Source organism: Monodon monoceros, unplaced genomic scaffold (genome assembly GCF_005190385.1).
Source record: "Monodon monoceros isolate NGI ecotype Baffin Bay Population unplaced genomic scaffold, NGI_Narwhal_1 Super_Scaffold_7, whole genome shotgun sequence".
NCBI classification, from domain to species: domain Eukaryota; kingdom Metazoa; phylum Chordata; class Mammalia; order Artiodactyla; family Monodontidae; genus Monodon; species Monodon monoceros.
The window spans coordinates 26,205,657-26,223,866 of NW_021703784.1; the positions used below are offsets into that span (position 1 = coordinate 26,205,657).

Here is an 18,210-nt window from a genome sequence, read left to right on the forward strand (position 1 = left end):
CACAATCAACTTGATGTACCCTGCATCTGTGGAATACATGAATAGACAATGAATCATCCCAAAATGAGGAGGTGGACTTTGAGAGCAAGATTTATTATTTTTACCCCTTTTCCTCTTTTTGTGAGTGTGTATGTGTATGCTTCTGTGTGAGATTTTGTCTGTATAACTTTGCTTTCACCATTTGTCCTAGGGTTCTATCCTACCGTTTTATTTTTTAAAAATTTTTCTTAATAATTATTTTTTATTTTAATAACTTTATTTTATTTTATCTTACTTTATTTTATTTTCTTTTACGCTCTTTCTTTTTTTCTTTCTTTCTACTTTTTCTCCCTTTTATTCTGAGCCATGTGGATGAAATGCTCTTGGTGATGCAACCAGGAGTCAGTGCTGTGCCTCTGAGGTGGGAGAGCCAACTTCAGGACACTGGCCAACAAGAGACGTCCCAGCTCCACATAATATCAAATGGCGAAAATCTCCCAGAGATCTCCATCTCAACACTGACACCCAGCTTCACTCAATGACCAGCAAGCTACAGTGCTGGACACTCTATGCCAAACAACTAGCAAGACAGGAACACAAGCCCACCCATTAGCAGAGAGGCTGCCTAAAAACATAATAAGTCCACAGACACCCCAAAACACACCACCAGATGTGGACCTGCCCACCAGAAAGACAAGATCCAGCCTCATCCACCAGAACACAGGCACTAATCCCCTCCACCAGGAAGCCTACACAACACACTGTACAAACTTTAGCCACTGGGGACAGACATCAAAAACAACAGAAACTACGAACCTGCAGCCTGCAAAAAGGAGACCCCAAACACAGTAAGATAAGCAAAATGAGAAGACAGAAAAACACACAGCAGATGAAGGAGAAAGATAAAAACCTACCAGACCTAACAAAAGAAGAGGAAATAGGCAGTCTACCTGAAAAAGAATTCAGAATAATGATAGTAAAGATGATCCAAAATCTTGGAAATAGAATAGAGAAAATGTAAGAAACATTTAACAAGGACCTAAAGAACTAAAGATGAAACAAGCAATGATGAGCAAGACAATAAATGAAATTTAAAATGCTCTAGAAGGGATCAATAGCAGAATAACTGAGGCAAAAGAACGGATAAGTGACCTGGAAGATAAAATAGTGGAAATAACTACTGCAGAGCAGAATAAAGAAAAAAGAATGAAAATAACTGAGGACAGTCTCAGAGAATTGTGGGACAACATTAAACGCACCAATATTCGAATTATAGGAGTTCCAGAAGAAGAAGAGAAAAAGAAAGGGACTGAGAAAATATTTGAAGAGATTATAGTTGAAAACTTCCCTAATATGGGAAAGGAAATAGTTAATCAAGTCCAGGAAGCACAGAGAGTCCCATACAGGATAAATCCAAGGAGAAACACGCCAAGACACATATTAATCAAACTGTCAAAAATTAAATACAAAGAAAATATATTAAAAGCAGCAAGGGAAAAACAAAAAATAACTCACAAGAGAATCCCCATAAGGTTAGCAGCTGATCTTTCAGCAGAAACTCTGCAAGCCAGAAGGGACTGGCAGGACATATTTAAAGTGATGAAGGAAAAAATCTACAACCAAGATTACTCTACCCAGCAAGGATCTCATTCAGATTTGATGGAGAAATTAAAAACTTTACAGAGAAGCAAAAGCTGAGAGAGTTCAGCACCACCAAAACAGCTTTACAGCAAATGTTAAAGGGTTTTCTCTAGTCAAGAAACACAAGACAAGGAAAAGACCTACAATAACAAACCCAAAACAATTAAGAAAATGGGAATAGGAACATACATATCGATAATTGCCTTAAATGTAAATGGATTAAATGCTCCCACCAAAAGACACAGAGTAGCTGAATGGATCAAAAACAAGACCAGTATATACGCTGTCTACAAGAGACCCAGTTCAGACCTAGAGACACATACAGACTGAAAGTAAGGGGGTGGAAAAAGATATTCCATGCACATGGAAACCAAAAGAAAGCTGGAGGAGCAATTCTCATATCAGACAAAATAGACTTTAAAATAAAGACTATGAGAAGAGACAAAGAAGGACACCAAATAATGATCAAGAGATCGATCCAAGAAGAAGATATAACAATTGTCAATATTTAAGCACCCAAAATAGGAGCATCTCAATACATAAGGCAAATACTAACAGCCATAAAAGGGGAAATCGACAGTAACACATTCATAGTAGGGGACTTTAACACTTTCACCCACTTTCACCAATGGACAGATCATCCAAAATGAAAATAAATAAGGAAACGCAAGCTTTAAATGATACATTCAACAAGGTGGACTTAATTGATATTTATAGGACATATCAAAAACAACAGAATACACATTTTTCTCAAGTGGTCATGGAACATTCTCCAGAATAGATCATATCTTGTGTCACAAATCAAGCCTTGGTAAATTTAAGAAAATTGAAATTGTATCAAGTATCTTTTCTGACCACAGTGCTGTGAGACTAGATATCAATTACAGGGAAAGATCTGTAAAAAATACAAACACATGGAGGCTAAACAATACAATACTTAATAACGAAGTGATCACTGAAGAAATCAAAAAGGAAATAAAAAAAATACCTAGAAACAAATGACAATGGAGACACGACGACCCAAAACCTATGGGAGGCAGCAAAAGCAGTTCTAAGAGGGAAGTTTATAGCAATACAATCCTACCTTAAGAAACAGGAAACATCTCGAATAAACAGCCTAACATTGCACCTAAAGCAATTAGAGAAAGAGGAACAAAAAAACCCCAAAGTTAGCAGAAGGAAAGAAATCATAAGATCAGATCAGAAATAAATGAAAAAGAAATGAAGGAAACGATAGCAAAGATCAATAAAACTAAAGGCTGGTTCTTTGAGAAGATAAACAAAATTGATAAACCATTAGCCAGACTCATCAAGAAAAAAAGGGAGAAGACTCAAATCAATACAATTAGAAATGAAAAGGGAGCAGTAACAACTGACACTGCAGAAATACAAAAGATCATGAGAGATTACTACAAGCAACTCTATGCCAATAAAATGGACAACCTGGAAGAAATGGACAAATTCTTAGAAATGCACAACCTGCCAAGACTGAATCAGGAAGAAATAGAAAATATGAACAGACCAATCACAAGCACTGAAATTGAAACTGTGATTAAAAATCTTCCAACAAACAAAAGCCCAGGACCAGATGGCTTCACAGGTGAATTCTATCAAACATGTAGAGAAGAGCTAACACCTATCCTTCTCAAACTCTTACAAAATATAGAGGGAGGAACACTCCCAAAGTCATTTTACGAGGCCACCATCACCCTGACACCAAAACCAGACAAGGATGTCACAAAGAAAGAAAACTACAGGCCAATATCACTGATGAACATAGATGCAAAAATCCTCAGCAAAATACTAGCAAACAGAATCCAACAGCACATTAAAAGGATCATACACCATGATCAAGTGGGTTGAATCCAGGAATGCAAGGATTCTTCAATAAACACAAATCAATCAACGTAATACACCATACTTACAAATTGAAGGAGAAAAACCATATGATCATCTCAATAAATGCAGAGAAAGCTTTTGACAAAATTCAACACCCATTTATGATAAAAAACCCTGCAGAAAGTAGGCATAGAGGGAACTTTCCTCAACATAATAAAGGCCATATGTGACAAACTGACAGCCAACATCGTCCTCAATGGTGAAAAACTGAAAGCATTTCCACTACGATCAGGAACAAGACAAGGTTGCCCACTCTCACCACTCTTATTCAACAGAGTTTTGGAAGTTTTAGCCACAGCAATCAGAGAAGAAAAGGAAATAAAAGGAATCCAAATTGGAAAAGAAGAAGTAAAGCTGTCACTGTTTGCAGATGACATGATACTATACATACAGAATCCTAAAGATGCTACCGGAAAACTACTAAAGCTTATCAATGAATTTTGTAAAGTAGCAGGATACAAAATTAATGCACAGAAATCTCTGGCATTTCTATACACTAATTATGAAAAATCTGAAAGTGAAATCAAGAAACCACTCCCATTTACCACTGCAGCAAAAAGAATAAAATATCTACGAATAAACCTACCTAAGGAGACAAAAGAACTGTATGCAGAAAATTATAAGACACTGATGAAAGAAATTAAAGATGATACAAATAGATGGAGAGGTATATCATGTTCTTGGATTCTTGGAAGAATCAGCATTGTGTAAAAGACTCTACTACCCAAAGCAGTCTACAGATTCAATGCAATACCTATCAAACTACCACTGGCATTTTTCACAGAACTAGAACAAAAAATTTCACAATTTGTATGGAAACACAATAGACCCTGATAGCCAAAGCAATCTTGAGAATGAAAAACGGAGCTGGAAGAATCAGGCCCCCTGTCTTCAGACTATTCTACAAAGCTACAGTAATCAAGACAGTGTGGTACTGGAACAAAAACAAAAATATAGATCAATGGAACAGGATAGAAAGCCCAGAGATCAACCCACACACATATGGTGACCTTATCTTTGATAAAGGAGGCAGGAATATACAGTGGAGAAAGGACAGCCTCTTCAATTAGTGGTGTTGGGAAAACTGGACAGGTACATGTAAAAGTATGAGATTATAACACTCCTTAACACCATACACAAAAATAAGCTCAAAATGGATTAAAGACCTAAATATAAGGCCAGATACTCTCAAACTCTTAGAGGAAAACAGGCAGAACACTCTATGACATAAATCACAGCAAGATCCTTTTTGATCCACCTCCTAGAGAAATGGAAATAAAAACAAAAATAAACAAATGGGACCTAATGAAACTTCAAAGCTTTTGCACAGCAAAAGAAACATAAACAAGACCAAAAGACAACCCTCAGAATGGGAAAAAATATTTTCAAACGAAGCAACTGACAAAAGATTAATCTCCAAAATTTACAAGACCTCATGCAGCTCAATAACAAAAAAACAGACAACCCAATCCAAAAATGGGCAGAAGACCTAAATAGACATTTCCCCAGAGAAGATATAGAGATTGCCAACAAACACATGAAAGAATGCTCAACATCATTCATCATTAGAGAAATGCAAATCAAAACTACAATGATATATTATGTCACACTAGTCAGAATGGCCATCATCAAAAAATCTAGAAACAATAAATGCTGGAGAGGGTGTGGAGAAAAGGGAACACTCTTGCACTGCTGATGGGAATGTGAATTGGTACAGTCTCTATGGAGAACAGTATGGAAGTTCCTTAAAAAACTACAAATAGAACTACCATATGACACAGCAATCCCACTACTGGGAATATACCCTGAGGAAACCATAATTCAAAAAGAGTCATGTGCCAAAATATTCATTGCAGCTCTGTTTACAATAGCCAGGAGATGGAAACAACCTAAGTGTCCATCATCGGATGAATGGATAAAGAAGATGTGGCACACATATACAATGGAACATTACTCAGCCATAAAAAGAAGTGAAATTGATTTATTTGTAGTGAGGTGGATGGACCTAGAGTCTGTCATACAGAGTGAAGTAAATCAGAAAGAGAAAGACAAATACCATATGCTAACACATATATATGGAATCTAAGAAAAAAAATTGTAATGAAGAATCTAGGGGTAAGATGGGAATAAAGACACAGACCTACTAGAGAATGGAGTTGAGGATATGGGGAGGGGAAAGGGTAAGCTGTGACAAGGTGAGAGAGTGGCATGGACATATATACACTACCAAATGTAAAATAAATAGCTAATGGGAAGCAGCCACATAGCACAGGGAGATCAGCTCGGTGCATTCTGAACACCTGGATGGGTGGGATAGGGAAGGTGGGAGGGAGGGAGATGCAAGAGGGAGGAGATATGGGAACATATGTATATGTATAACTGATTCACTTTGTTATGAAGCAGAAACTAAGACAGCATTGTAAAGCGATTATACTCTAATAAAGATGTAAAAAAAAAAAAAGAATACTCCCTAACACCATACACAAAAATAAACTCAAAATGCATTAGAGACATAAATGTAAGACCAGACACTCTGAAACTCTTAGAGGAAAACTTAGGAAGAACACTCTGACATAAATCACAGCAAGATCTTTTTTGATCTATATCCTAGAGTAATGGAAATGAAAAGAAAAATGAACAAGTGGGAGCTATAGAAACTTAAAGGCTTTTGCACAGCAAAGGAAAGTACAAACAAGATGAAAAGACAGCCCTCAGAATGGGATAAATATTTTCAAATGAATCAATGGACAAAGGATTAATCTCTAAAATATATAAACATCTCATGCAGCTCAATATTAATAAAACAAACAACCCAATCGAAAAATGGGCAGAAGACCTAAATAGACATTTCTCCAAAGAAGATGCATAGTTGGCCAAGATGCACATGAAAAGCTGCTCAAAATCACTAATTATTGTAGTAATGCAAATCAAAACTACACTGAGGTATCACCTCACACCAATTAGAATGGGCATCATTAGAAAATCTACAAACATTAAATTCTGGAGAGGGTGTGGAGAAAAGGGAACCCCCCTTGCACTGTTGGTTGGAATGTAAATTGATACAGCCACTATGGAGAACTCTATGGAGGTTCCTTAATATAACTAAAAGTAGAATTATTATATGACCCAGCAATCCCACTACTGGGCATATACCCAGAGAAAACCATAATTCAAAAATACACACATACTCCAATGTTCATTGCAGCACTATTTACAATAGCCAGGACACGGAAGCAACCTAAATGCACATTGACAGATGAATGGATAAAGAAGATATGGTACATATATACAATGGAATATTACTCATCCAGAAAAAGGAAAAAAATTGAGTCATTTGTAGAGATGTGGATGGATCTAGTGACTGTCATACAGAGTGAAGTGTCAGAAAGAGAAAAACAAATATTGTATATTAACACATATATGTGGAACCTAGAAAAATGGTACAGATCAACCAGTTTGCAGGGCAGAAATTGAGACACAGATGTAGAGAACAACTGTATAGACATCAAGGGGGGACGTGGCGGGGGTGGGTGGTGGTTGTAGTGTGATGAATTGGGAGATTGGGATTGACATATATACACTAATATGTATGAAATGGATAACTAATAAGAACCTGCTATATAAAAAATAAAATAAAATTCAAAAATAAATAAATAACTAAATAAATATAAAAAAAAAAAAAGAAAAATAGTGGTGAGAGAAGACATCCTCATGTTAAATGAAAAGCTTTCAGCTTTTCAACATTAGATATGATGTTAGATGTGGGCTTGTCATACATGGTCTTTTTTATAGTGCCGTATGTTCCTTCTATACTCAGGTTCTTGAGATTTTTTTTGTCATGAAATGATGTGAATTATGTCAAAAGCTTTTTCTGCCTCTATTGAGATGATCATATGATTTTTATTCTTTTTGTAATGTGGTGCCATCACATTGGTCAATTCGCTGATATCAAACCATCCTTGTATCTCTGGGCAAATCCCTCTTGATCTTGATATGATCTTCGTTCCATCCTTTTAATGTACTGTTTAATTTGGTTTGTTAATATTTTTTAGAGGATTTTTGCATCTATGTTCAACAATCAGTCTGAAATTTACTTTTTTTGTAGTGTCATTGTCTGGCTTTTGTATCAGTGTAATGTTGGCCTTGAAAGTAAATTTGGAAGTGTTCTCTCTGCTTCTATTTATTGGAATAATTTTAAGAGTTTTGGTAATTATTCTTGTTTAAAGGTTTGGTAGAAATTATCCATGAAGCCATATGGTCCTGGACTTTTTTGTGGGGGAGTGATTTGGTTACTGATTCAAACTACTCTCTTGTTATTGGTTAGTTCAGATTTTCCTTTTAATTATAATTCATGCTTGATATGTTTTATGTTTCTAGGTATTTATTCATTTCTTCTAGGGTATATAATTTGTGAGTATTATTGTTCATAGTAGTTTCTTATGATCTTTAGTATTTCTGTGGTATTAGTTGCAATTGATCTTTTTACCTTTATGATTTTTAAAAGTTTTCTTTTTCCTTTGTCTAGTTAAAGATTTGTCAATTTTGTTTATCTTTTAAAACTACCTTCATTGATATTTTCTGTTGTCTTTTTAGTCTCTATTTCATTTATCTCCACTTTGATCTTTGTTATTTCCTTCCTTCACCTAAATTTGAGCTTAGTTTTTTCTCATTTTTCTAGTTCCTTGAGGTATAAAGTTCTTTATTTGATTTCTCTATTTTTATTTTATGTTGGCATCTATTTCTATAAACTTCCCTTTTAGAACTGCTTTAGGTGTATTCCATATGTTCTGGTATGTTATGTTTCCATTTCCAATTGCATTTGTCTCAAGGTACTTTTTTATTTCACTCTTGATTTCTTTTGACCCAATGGTTGTCAGGAGCCTTTGGCTAATCTCCACATATTTGTAGTTTCTCCAGTTTTTTTCTTGTAATTAATTTCTAGTTTCACACCACTGTGGTCATGTGGATGCATGCCCCATTGGCTTTTGGACCTAGGTGTTTTTGAGGGGCTCTCTCTTGAGTGGCAGCCTTAAAAACTGAGGTGCTAAACATGTGGTCCAAGTCCTTTGCTCTTCATGTAGAAGCTGAGGGTTGGGGATTCCCTTCCAATTGTATGGCACTATGCTGGGAGTAGTGTTTATGGAGAGTGTGCCTCACCCTTTCCAACCCATTTCTGTGTGGGTGTTTTCTCAGCTGCCTGATGTGTAGGAGTCATTCAGCTAGTTTCTGGATTTTTCTCAGAGGAATTGCTCTGTATGTGTGTCTGTGGAAGGAAGGGAGTTTAGGAGCTTCCCTTGTCTCCATCGTAATCCCTTCAACTAAATCAGTCTTTTCTACTTCATATGTTGTTACTTAGTCATTATATAGATAACGTGAATGTGATGCCATCTACTAGGGCTGTTTAATACAGGCTGTTATACCCATTAGGATATTATAACTATTAATTCTTTTAATTTTGTATTGGTTTGTCAATGTCAGCAATTCCGTTCTGGCATGATAATCTGTAACATATTGTCTTTTTTTTTTCCTTCTGAATTCCATTGTTTGGAAAGAATAGATGGTATTAAAACCTTCTATTTGCTAGAGTCTCCTTGTATAATGTCATTGTGACATTATAAGTCACATCAATAAATGTCTCTCTTTTTCTCTTATGGTGATTAATATCAGGATATATTTGCTTTAAGATTTATAGTTTTATAAAATATATTGAAACATCCAGACTACAGGCCTACTAAAAGCAATGGAAAAAACAAGTAAAAATTTCTCAGTATTTTCATGATAATATTAAGTAACAAAATTATACTTTATTCAAGAAACACAATACAATAAAACTTTAGAGTTTACTGCTGTATTTTAATATCTCAACTCCATAGTGAAACCTAGTTCACTAAAGACTTAAAATTCCTGTCTCAAAGTGTGATGGCCCACTTGCCACATGAAAAGAGTGGATGGATATGAATCTGTTTTGCAGCATTTTGTTCTTTCCCTGCTTTGAGTGCAAGATTCTCACCAAAGAAATATGTGGTGGGAAAAGAGGAAAAGGAGAACACATTCTTAACTTCTCTAGGATAAACCACTTTTGAGATCAAGCCCTTAGGGAAGATATGATACTGCCCTTTTTACCAGGGTACTCTGATAAATCAAGGAGAATGGCCCTCTGCATGGTCGGTTTTCCCCCACACTTGCAAAGTTAACAAGAAATACTTGAGCCTTGCCAAGAAATCTAAAAGGACTTGACTTATACCTTTAAGAATTTTATACTAATGCCTGTATGTTGTACAATAAACACCTATATATATGTGAAAAGTTGACACTATTAAAATAATTTGGATTACTCCCAACAAAAGACTTTCTTAAATAGCCATTTCAAACTTGTTTTTCATAAAATTAAAAAACATGGGTCATCAGTTTTAATCATTCTTGTAATACACCTAAGTATTGACAATCTTCATCCATAGAGTAGCACATTTATCATTCACACAGACAAAAGGCCATTATCTAATTTGACAAGTAATATCATAGTAAAACAAACATTGTAATTAGCTTTAAAGGTCACTATGGCAGATATCAAGCTTATCTGCACCAAAATATATTGAATTAGAAATATGATCACTGTGATTAATGAAATACAATTGTTTTTAAGGAAAGACAAGAAAATTTTAACAAAATTTTTCCACCATTTGAGCTACCACCTCCTCCCCTTTCGTGTGCAGTGTGCATCTGCATTATACATTAATATATTACCTAGATTCTCTTAGAAGACCCAGGAATGCCTACTCACAAAAAAAAAAAAAAGAAAGAAAGAAAAAGAAGCAATTTCCTACTGGCACCAGCAAGGTAACTACTTAGGAGATTAGGAGATAACATTCCTTTCTCAATCCTGTAAGGGGTCACAATGACCCACTATTGCCTTGTTGGACTCTGTAAACTGTCAATATGTTACTTTGATTCATAACCCTTTATCTCAAAAACTTATGTTTTGACCTCTAAGTTGTGCAGAAAATCTCGTTGCTTTGACCTCTAATGGGCAGAACAGTCTTCAGAGCTTTCTGAAAGACTAACTAGCGGGTTATAATCCTCAGGTAGGCCTAAATAAAATTTTCCATTTCTTTCTTAGATTGACCATTAATTTTTTTGTGGACACATAAGAGTACTATCCTATGTGTTATAAAAAGCTTAGTAAGTAATATAGTTTAATAATAGAGCACTATTTCAAGGCACAGTTAACATAATCTTGAATGTCTGAGCAATTCTTATGAAAAATGGAAAATAAAGAGTTCTTACCAAGTTTGCAATGATATAATGGTAGCCTTTAACATGCTTTCCAACACTCACAATCTGTGAAGATATAAGGAAATATGAGAAAACCAATTTAACTTTACTGAATGATCATATTTTTAAAAACAGAATTTTAACTATTCTAGCATAATGCCATGTGGAAACATGTTGAGAAAATGATATCGTTTTTCTTATGAAAGTGATTTATCCTAATTATAAGAAATTCATAAGCCACACTAAAAATTAAGTGGTTGAAGTAAAAAAAAAAAAAAACCCTGTAATTTCAATCCCACTGTATAAATGACCAATCATTTCATTATATCTTGTTCAGAAAACTACTATGCTATAATCCCCTCAAAGAGAATGATAATGTTATGAGACAAACCAATAGTTTACATATATTTCTAAAAAAGAATACTTTAACATAAGAAAGAAAATTATTTTGGTTCAAAGAATTTAGATGTACTTAATTTATTGATGATTTATAAGAATTCATGATAGACTGTTAGGTGCCTCAACTGGTGAGAATCATTTTCTATGAGTAGATTGGATCATTGTCCTGAAAAGCAGGTAAGATTTTTCTAGGCAAAATCTCTGTTTTTAGATACCTCTGATACCACAGAATACTTAGGTAATTCTCACTTTCCTATGGATATAGCAACATTTTATTATGATAAAAAGAATAAGGACAAAACAATATCAAGAGACTTTTCCTTCTGCTACATTAATTTTTTTCTATGAATGTATTTTAGGAATGTTTAGAAAATTAGAAACTAAGAAAGTTTAGAAAAAAGTAATCAGATATTTTAAAAAGTACAACTTTATTTCCGTACTATAAATTAAAATTCTTATTTTGTGAAATTGAAAATTTCTTTAATTAGAGAAACTCTAATGACAGTTACTAATGAGCAGCTTTGTAGCCTCATTGGTGTCCTCAAATGTAACAACACAATATAAGATTTACATATATTTTTATTATTATTATTATTTTTTTGCAGTACGCAGGTCTCTCACTGTTGTGGCCTCTCCTGTTGCGGAGCACAGGCTCCGGACACGCAGGTTCAGTGGCCATGGATCACGGGCCCAGCCGCTCCGCGGCATGTGGGATCTTCCCAGACGGGGGCACGAACCTGTGTCTCCTGTATCGGCAGGCAGACTCTCAACCACTGCGCCATCAGGGAAGCCCTACATATACTTTTTTCATTAAAGAAAAAATTGAATTATTTTTGGTATTTTAATATCTTCTAAAATAATTCTTTGTAAATTAGTGACTTGTGTATGAAACACAGGAAAACCATTTTATTTTATTATTATTTTTTTCAAGATAGCAGAAGCAGCTTTATTCTGAAGCTTGCATAGCTTTGCACAAATAAAGCATTGGTGATATCTAGTATTTTAAAAGTTGCCGTATGAGTATTACATGTTTAATTAATAAAACAATTCAATTTAATGAAATATTTAGATAATCCCAGAAATGTTTCAGCAGAACTTCAGTCAGAGACATTCACTGTGAGAATTACTGCTAGTAAGTACCAGCTTATTCCAAACAATATTTGTGAACTAGGGAGCTACGATAGGGTTCTCATTTCCATTCTTATTCATGTCCCATAACCACACTTTCATGCAGGTGCAAATTTTATTCCTGAGAGATTGGAGTTAATTTGTGCAATATTGACAACTTGCAAGCTGCCCAGCACCAGAAACAACCTATCTTATTTATAGCTGAAAAGGAAAACAGCTGGAGGCCAACAGATGCACTAACTGTCACTGTTTACATTCTACTTCACTCCTTGGTTAGTTTTTAACCAGAGCCAAGCTGGTCTCATGTTAACTCCCCCGTTTTATATGCTCACCTGCTCTTCCCCTTCTACCAATCTATTTTTCCCAAGGGGTCCAATCCAGTTTTTGGTTTTTTTAAATTTTTATTGGAGTACAGTTGATTTAAAATGTTGTGTTAATTTCTGCTGTACAGCAAAGGGAATCAGTTATACATATACATGTATCCACTCATTTTTAGATTCTTTTCCCATATAGGTCATTACAGAGTACTGAGAAGAATTCCCTGTGCTATACAGTAAGCCCATACTAGTTATCTATTTTATATATAGTAGTGTGTATATGTCATTCCCAATCTCCCAATTTGTCTCTCTCCCCTTTTTCCCCCCAAGTTTGTTTTTTGATTGGGTTGTTCGTTTTTTTGATATTGAGCTGCATGAGCTGTTTGTATATTTTGGAGTTTAATCCCTTGTCAATTGCTTCATTTGCAAATATTTTCTCCCATTTTGTGGGTTGACTTTTCATTTTGTTTATGGTTTCTTTTGCTGTGCAAAAGATTTAAGTTTAATTAGGTCCCATTTGTTTATTTTTGTTTTTATTTTTATTACTGTAGGAGGTGGATTGAAAAGATCCTCCTGTGATTTATGTCAGAGAGTGTTCTGTCTATGTTTTCCTGCAAGAGTTTTATAGTATCCAACCTTACAATTAGGCCTTTAATCTGTTTTGATTTGATTTTTTTGGTATGGTGTTAGGGAGTGTTCTAATTTCATTCTTTTACATGTGGCTGTCCAGTTTTCCTAGTACCATTTATTGAAGAGACTGTCTTTTCTCCATTGTATATTCTTGCTTCCTTTGTCATAGATTAGTTGATCATAAGTGTGTGGGTTTATCTCTGGACTTTCTATCCTGTTCCATTGATCTATATTTCTGTTTTTGGACAAATACCATACTGTCTTGATTACTGTAGCTTTGTAGTATGGTCTGAAGTCTGATTCTTCCAGCTGTGTTTTTCTTTCTCAATATAGCTTTGACTATTCAGGGTCTTTTGTGTTTCCATACAAATTGTAAAATTCTTTGTTCTAGTTCTGTGAAAAATGCCATTGGTAATTTGATAGGGATTGCATTGAATCTGTAGATTGCTTTGGGTAGTATAGTCGCTTTGATAATAACAATTCTTCCAATCCAAGAACATGGTATATCTCTCCATCTGATCTGCTTGTGTCATCTTTGATTTCATTCATCATTATCTTATTGTTTTCTGAGTATCTCCTTAGGTGGGTTTATACCTAAGTATTTTATTCATTTTGATGCAAGGATAAATAGGATTGTTTCCTTAATTTCTGTTTCTGATCTTTCATTGTTAGTGTATAGGAATGCAAGAGATTTCTGCATATTAATTTTATATCCTGCAACTTTACCAAATTCATTGATGAGTTCTAGTGGTCTTCTGGTGGTATGTTTAGGGTTTTCTATGTACAGTATCAGGTCATCTGCAAACAGTGACTTTACTGTTTTCTTTTACTTTTCTTTTTCTTTTCCAATTTGGATTCCTTTTCTTTTTCTTCTCTGGTTGCCATGGCTAAAACTTCCAAAACTATGTTGAATAATAGTGGTGAGAGTGGGCACCCTTGTATTGTTCCTGATCTTAGAGGAAATGCTTTCAGTTTTTCACCATTGAGAATGATGTTGGCTGTGGGTTTGTTGTATATAGCCTTTATTATGTTAGGTAAGCTCCCTCTCTGCCCACTTTCTGGGGAGATTTTATCATAAATGGGTGTTGAATTTTGTCAAAAGCTTTTGCTGCATCTATTGAGATGATCATATGGTTTTTATTCTTCAATTTGTTAATATGGTTTATCACATTGATTGATTTGCATGTACTGAAGAACGCTTATCTCCCTGGGATAAATCCCACTTGATCACAGTGTATGATCTTTTTAATGTGTTGTGGATTATGTTTGATAGTATTTTATTGAGGAATTTTGTGTCTATGTTAATCAGTGATATTGGCCTGCAACTTTCTTTTTTTGTGATATCTTTGTCTGGTTTTGGGATCAGGGTGATTGTGGCCTTGTAGAATGGGCTTGGGACTGTTCCTCTCTCTGCAATTTTTTAGAAGAGTTTGAGAAGGATAGGTGTTAACTCTTCTCTAAATCCTTGGTATAATTCACCTTTGAAGCCATCTGGTCCTGGACTTTTGTTGTTGGAAGATTTTTAATCACAGTTTCAATTTCATTATTTGTGATTTGTTCATATTTTCTATTCTTCCTGGTTCAGTCTTAGAAGGTTGTATCTTTCTAAGAATTTGTCCATTTCTTCCAGGTTGTCTATTTTATTGGCATAGAGTTGCTTATAGTAGTCTCTTATGATCCTTTGTATTTCTGCAGTGTCAGTTGTAACTTCTCCTTTTTCATTTTTAGTTTTCTTGATTTGAGCCCTTTCCCTTTTTTTCCTGATGAGTCTGGCTAAAGGTTTATCGATTTTGTTTATCTTCTCAAAGAACCAGCTTTTAGTTTCATTGATCTTTGCTATTGTTTTCTTCATTTCTATTTCATTTATTTCTGTTCTGATCTTTATGATTTCTTTCTTTCTACTGACTCTGAGTTTTGTTTGTTCTTCTTGCTCTAGTTGCTTTAGGTGTAAAGTTAGGATGTTTATTTGAGATTTTTCTGAGGCAAGATTCTAGTGGTATAACCTTCCATCTTAGAACTGCTTTTGCTGCATTACATAGGTTTTGGATTGCTGTGTCCCTTGGTTTTTTTTTTTCATCTTTGATTTCTTCAGTGATCCACTGGTTGTTTATTAACATATTATTTAGCTTCTATGTGTTTGGTTTTTTACATTTTTTTCCTGTAATTAATTTCTAATCTCATAGGGTTGTCAGAAAATATGCTTGATATTATTTCAATTTTCTTAAACTTACCAAGGCTTGATTTGAGACCCAAGATGTGATCTATCCATGAGAATATTCCATGTGCAGTTGAGAAGAAAGTGTATTCTGCTGCTTTCTGATGGAGTGTTCTATAAATATCATAGTCTACCTGTTCTAATGTGTCATTTAAGGCTTTTGTTTCCTTACTGATTTTCTGTCTGGATGATCTGTTCATTGACGAAAGTGGTGTATTAAAGTTCCCCACTATTATTGTGTTTCTGTCAATTTCTCCTTTTATGGCTGTTAACATTTGCCTTTTATACAAAGGTGCTCCTATGTTGGGTGCATATATATTTACAAATGTTATATCTTCTTCTTGTATTGATCACTTGATCATTATGTAGTGTCCTTCCTTGTCTCTTGTAACAGTCTTTAAGTCTATTTTATCTGATATGAGTATTGCTACTCCAGCTTTCTTTTGATTTCCATGTGCATGGAATACCTTTTTCCAACCCCTCATTTTCAGTCTGTATGCATCCCTAGGTCTGAAGTGGGTCTCTTGTAGACAGCATATGTATGGGTCTTGTGTTTTTTTGTTTTTTTTTTTATTGGAGTATAATTGCTTTACAATGTTGTGTTAGTTTCTGCTGTACAACATTGTGAATCAGCTATATGTATACATATATTCCCTCACTCTTGGACCTCCTTCCCACCAACCATCCCACCTATGTAGGTCATCACCAAGCTGAGCTCCCTGTGCCATACAGCAGGTTCCTATGGATCTTGTTTTTGTATGCATTCAGCCAATCTATGTCTTTTGGTTGAAGCACTTAATACATTAATATTTAGGGTAATTATCAATATATATGTATCAATATGTATGTTCCAATTGCCATTTTCTTCATTGTTTGGGTATTTTTTTTTGTCCCTTCCATGTCTCTTTTGTTCTCTTCTCTTGTGGTTTGATCACCATCATAAGTTCTGTGTTTGGGTTGCTTTTTCCTTTTATTATGTGTACCTATTGTACCTTTTTGGTTTCCATTTCCCATTTGGTTTTGATAAAGTAGTATATATATATATATATATATATACATATACACACACACACAACACACAAAGTTGTTTTAGGTTGCTGGTCTCTTAATTTCAAATGCATTCCCATTTCCTGCATTTGTACCCTCCTCTTCTTATGGTTGCTTGTTTTAATATTCTATTTGTGTATGGATGATTTCCTTTACCAGTGAGCTTTCCCATTTGTAATTTTCTTGTTTCTCATTGTGGCCTCTTTTTTCCCCCTGAATAGAGAGGTTCCTTTAGGATTTGTTGTAAAGCTGTTCTGGTGCTGCTGAATTCTCTTAGCTTTTGCTTATCTGTAAAGCTGTTAATTTCTATGTCATATCTGAATAAGCACCTTGCTGGGTAGAGTATTCTTGGTTGTTGGTTTTTCCCTTTCATCACTTTAAATATATCATGTTACTCCCTTCTGGCCTGCAGAGTTTCTGCTGAAAAATCAGCTGATAATGTTATGGGAATTCCCTTGTATGTTATTTGTTGCTTTTCCCTTGTTGCTTTTAATATTTTTTCTTTGTATTTAATTTTTGTTAGTTTGATTAATATATGTCTTGGCATGTCCCTCCTTGAGTTTATCCTGTATGGGACTCTCTGTGCTTCCTTGAGTTGGGTGAATATTTCCTTTCCCATGTTAGGGAAGTTTTGGACTATAATCTCTTCAAATATTTTTTTCAGGCCCTTTCTCTTTCTCTCCTTTTTCTGGGAACCATAAAATGCAAATGTTTGTGTGCTTAATGTTGTCCCAGTGGTCTCTGAGACTGTCCTCATTTCTTTTTATTCTTTTTTCTTTATTCTGTTCCACAGCAGTGATTTCCACCACTCTGTCTCCCAGCTCATTTATTCTCATTTATTCATTTTCTGCCTCAGTTATTCTGCTATTGATTCCTTTAGTGTATTTTTCCTTTTGGTTGTTGTGTTGTTCATTTCTGTTTGTCTGTTAAATCTTCTATTTTTGTTGTTGTTAATCATTTCTTGTATCTTCTCAATCTGTGCTTCCATTCTTTTTCCAAGATCTTGGGTCATCTTTACCATCATTACTCTGAATTATTTTTCTGGTAGATTGCCTATCTCCTCTTCATTTAGTTTTTCTTGTAGGTTTTTATCTTGCCCCTTCCTCTGCAACATATTTATCTGTCATTTCATTTTGTCTGCCTTACTGTGTTTGTGGTCTCCTTTCTTCAGGCCACAGGGTGTTAGTTCCTCTTGCTTCTGGTGTCTGCCCCCTGGTTTGTGAATTTGGTTCTGGGGCTTGTGCAGGCTTCCTGATAGGGGGGGACTGATGCCTTCCCTCTGGTGGGTGGAGTTGGTTCTTGTCCCTTTGGTGGACAGGGTCATGTCAAGTGGTGTATTTTGGGGTGTCTGTCAGCTTAGTATGACTTTAGCCAGCCTGTCTGCTGATGGGTGGGGCTGTTTTCCCAGTCTTGTTGGTTGTTTGGCCTGAGGCATTCCAGCACTGGAGCCTGCAGGCTTTTGGGTGGGGTCAGGTTTTGGTGTCAAATGAGGACCTCTTAGAGATCTCACACAGATTAATATTCCCTGGAACCTCTGATACTAGTGTCCTTGCCCCATGGTGAACTACAGCCAACCCCCGCCCTCCCAGGAGACCCTCCAAGACCCCTAGGTAGGTATAACCCAGGTTCCTATGGAGGTACTGCTTTGTGCTCAGTCCCAGTGCATGTGAGACCCTGTGTGCA

The 18,210-nt window shown here is 35.3% G+C and overlaps 1 protein-coding gene across 4 annotated transcripts in view; it reads right to left on the reverse strand.

Moving 5' to 3' along the window:
- Positions 1–18,210, reverse strand: part of GRIA4 (glutamate ionotropic receptor AMPA type subunit 4) — a 521,547-nt gene that overhangs the window by 130,072 nt on the left and 373,265 nt on the right. For all 4 annotated transcript variants that reach the window (XM_029208112.1, XM_029208114.1, XM_029208113.1 and 1 more), the window contains one exon: positions 10,804–10,857. In XM_029208112.1, coding sequence (XP_029063945.1) covers positions 10,804–10,857 — 54 coding nt within the window. The remainder of the gene's footprint in view (positions 1–10,803; positions 10,858–18,210) is intronic.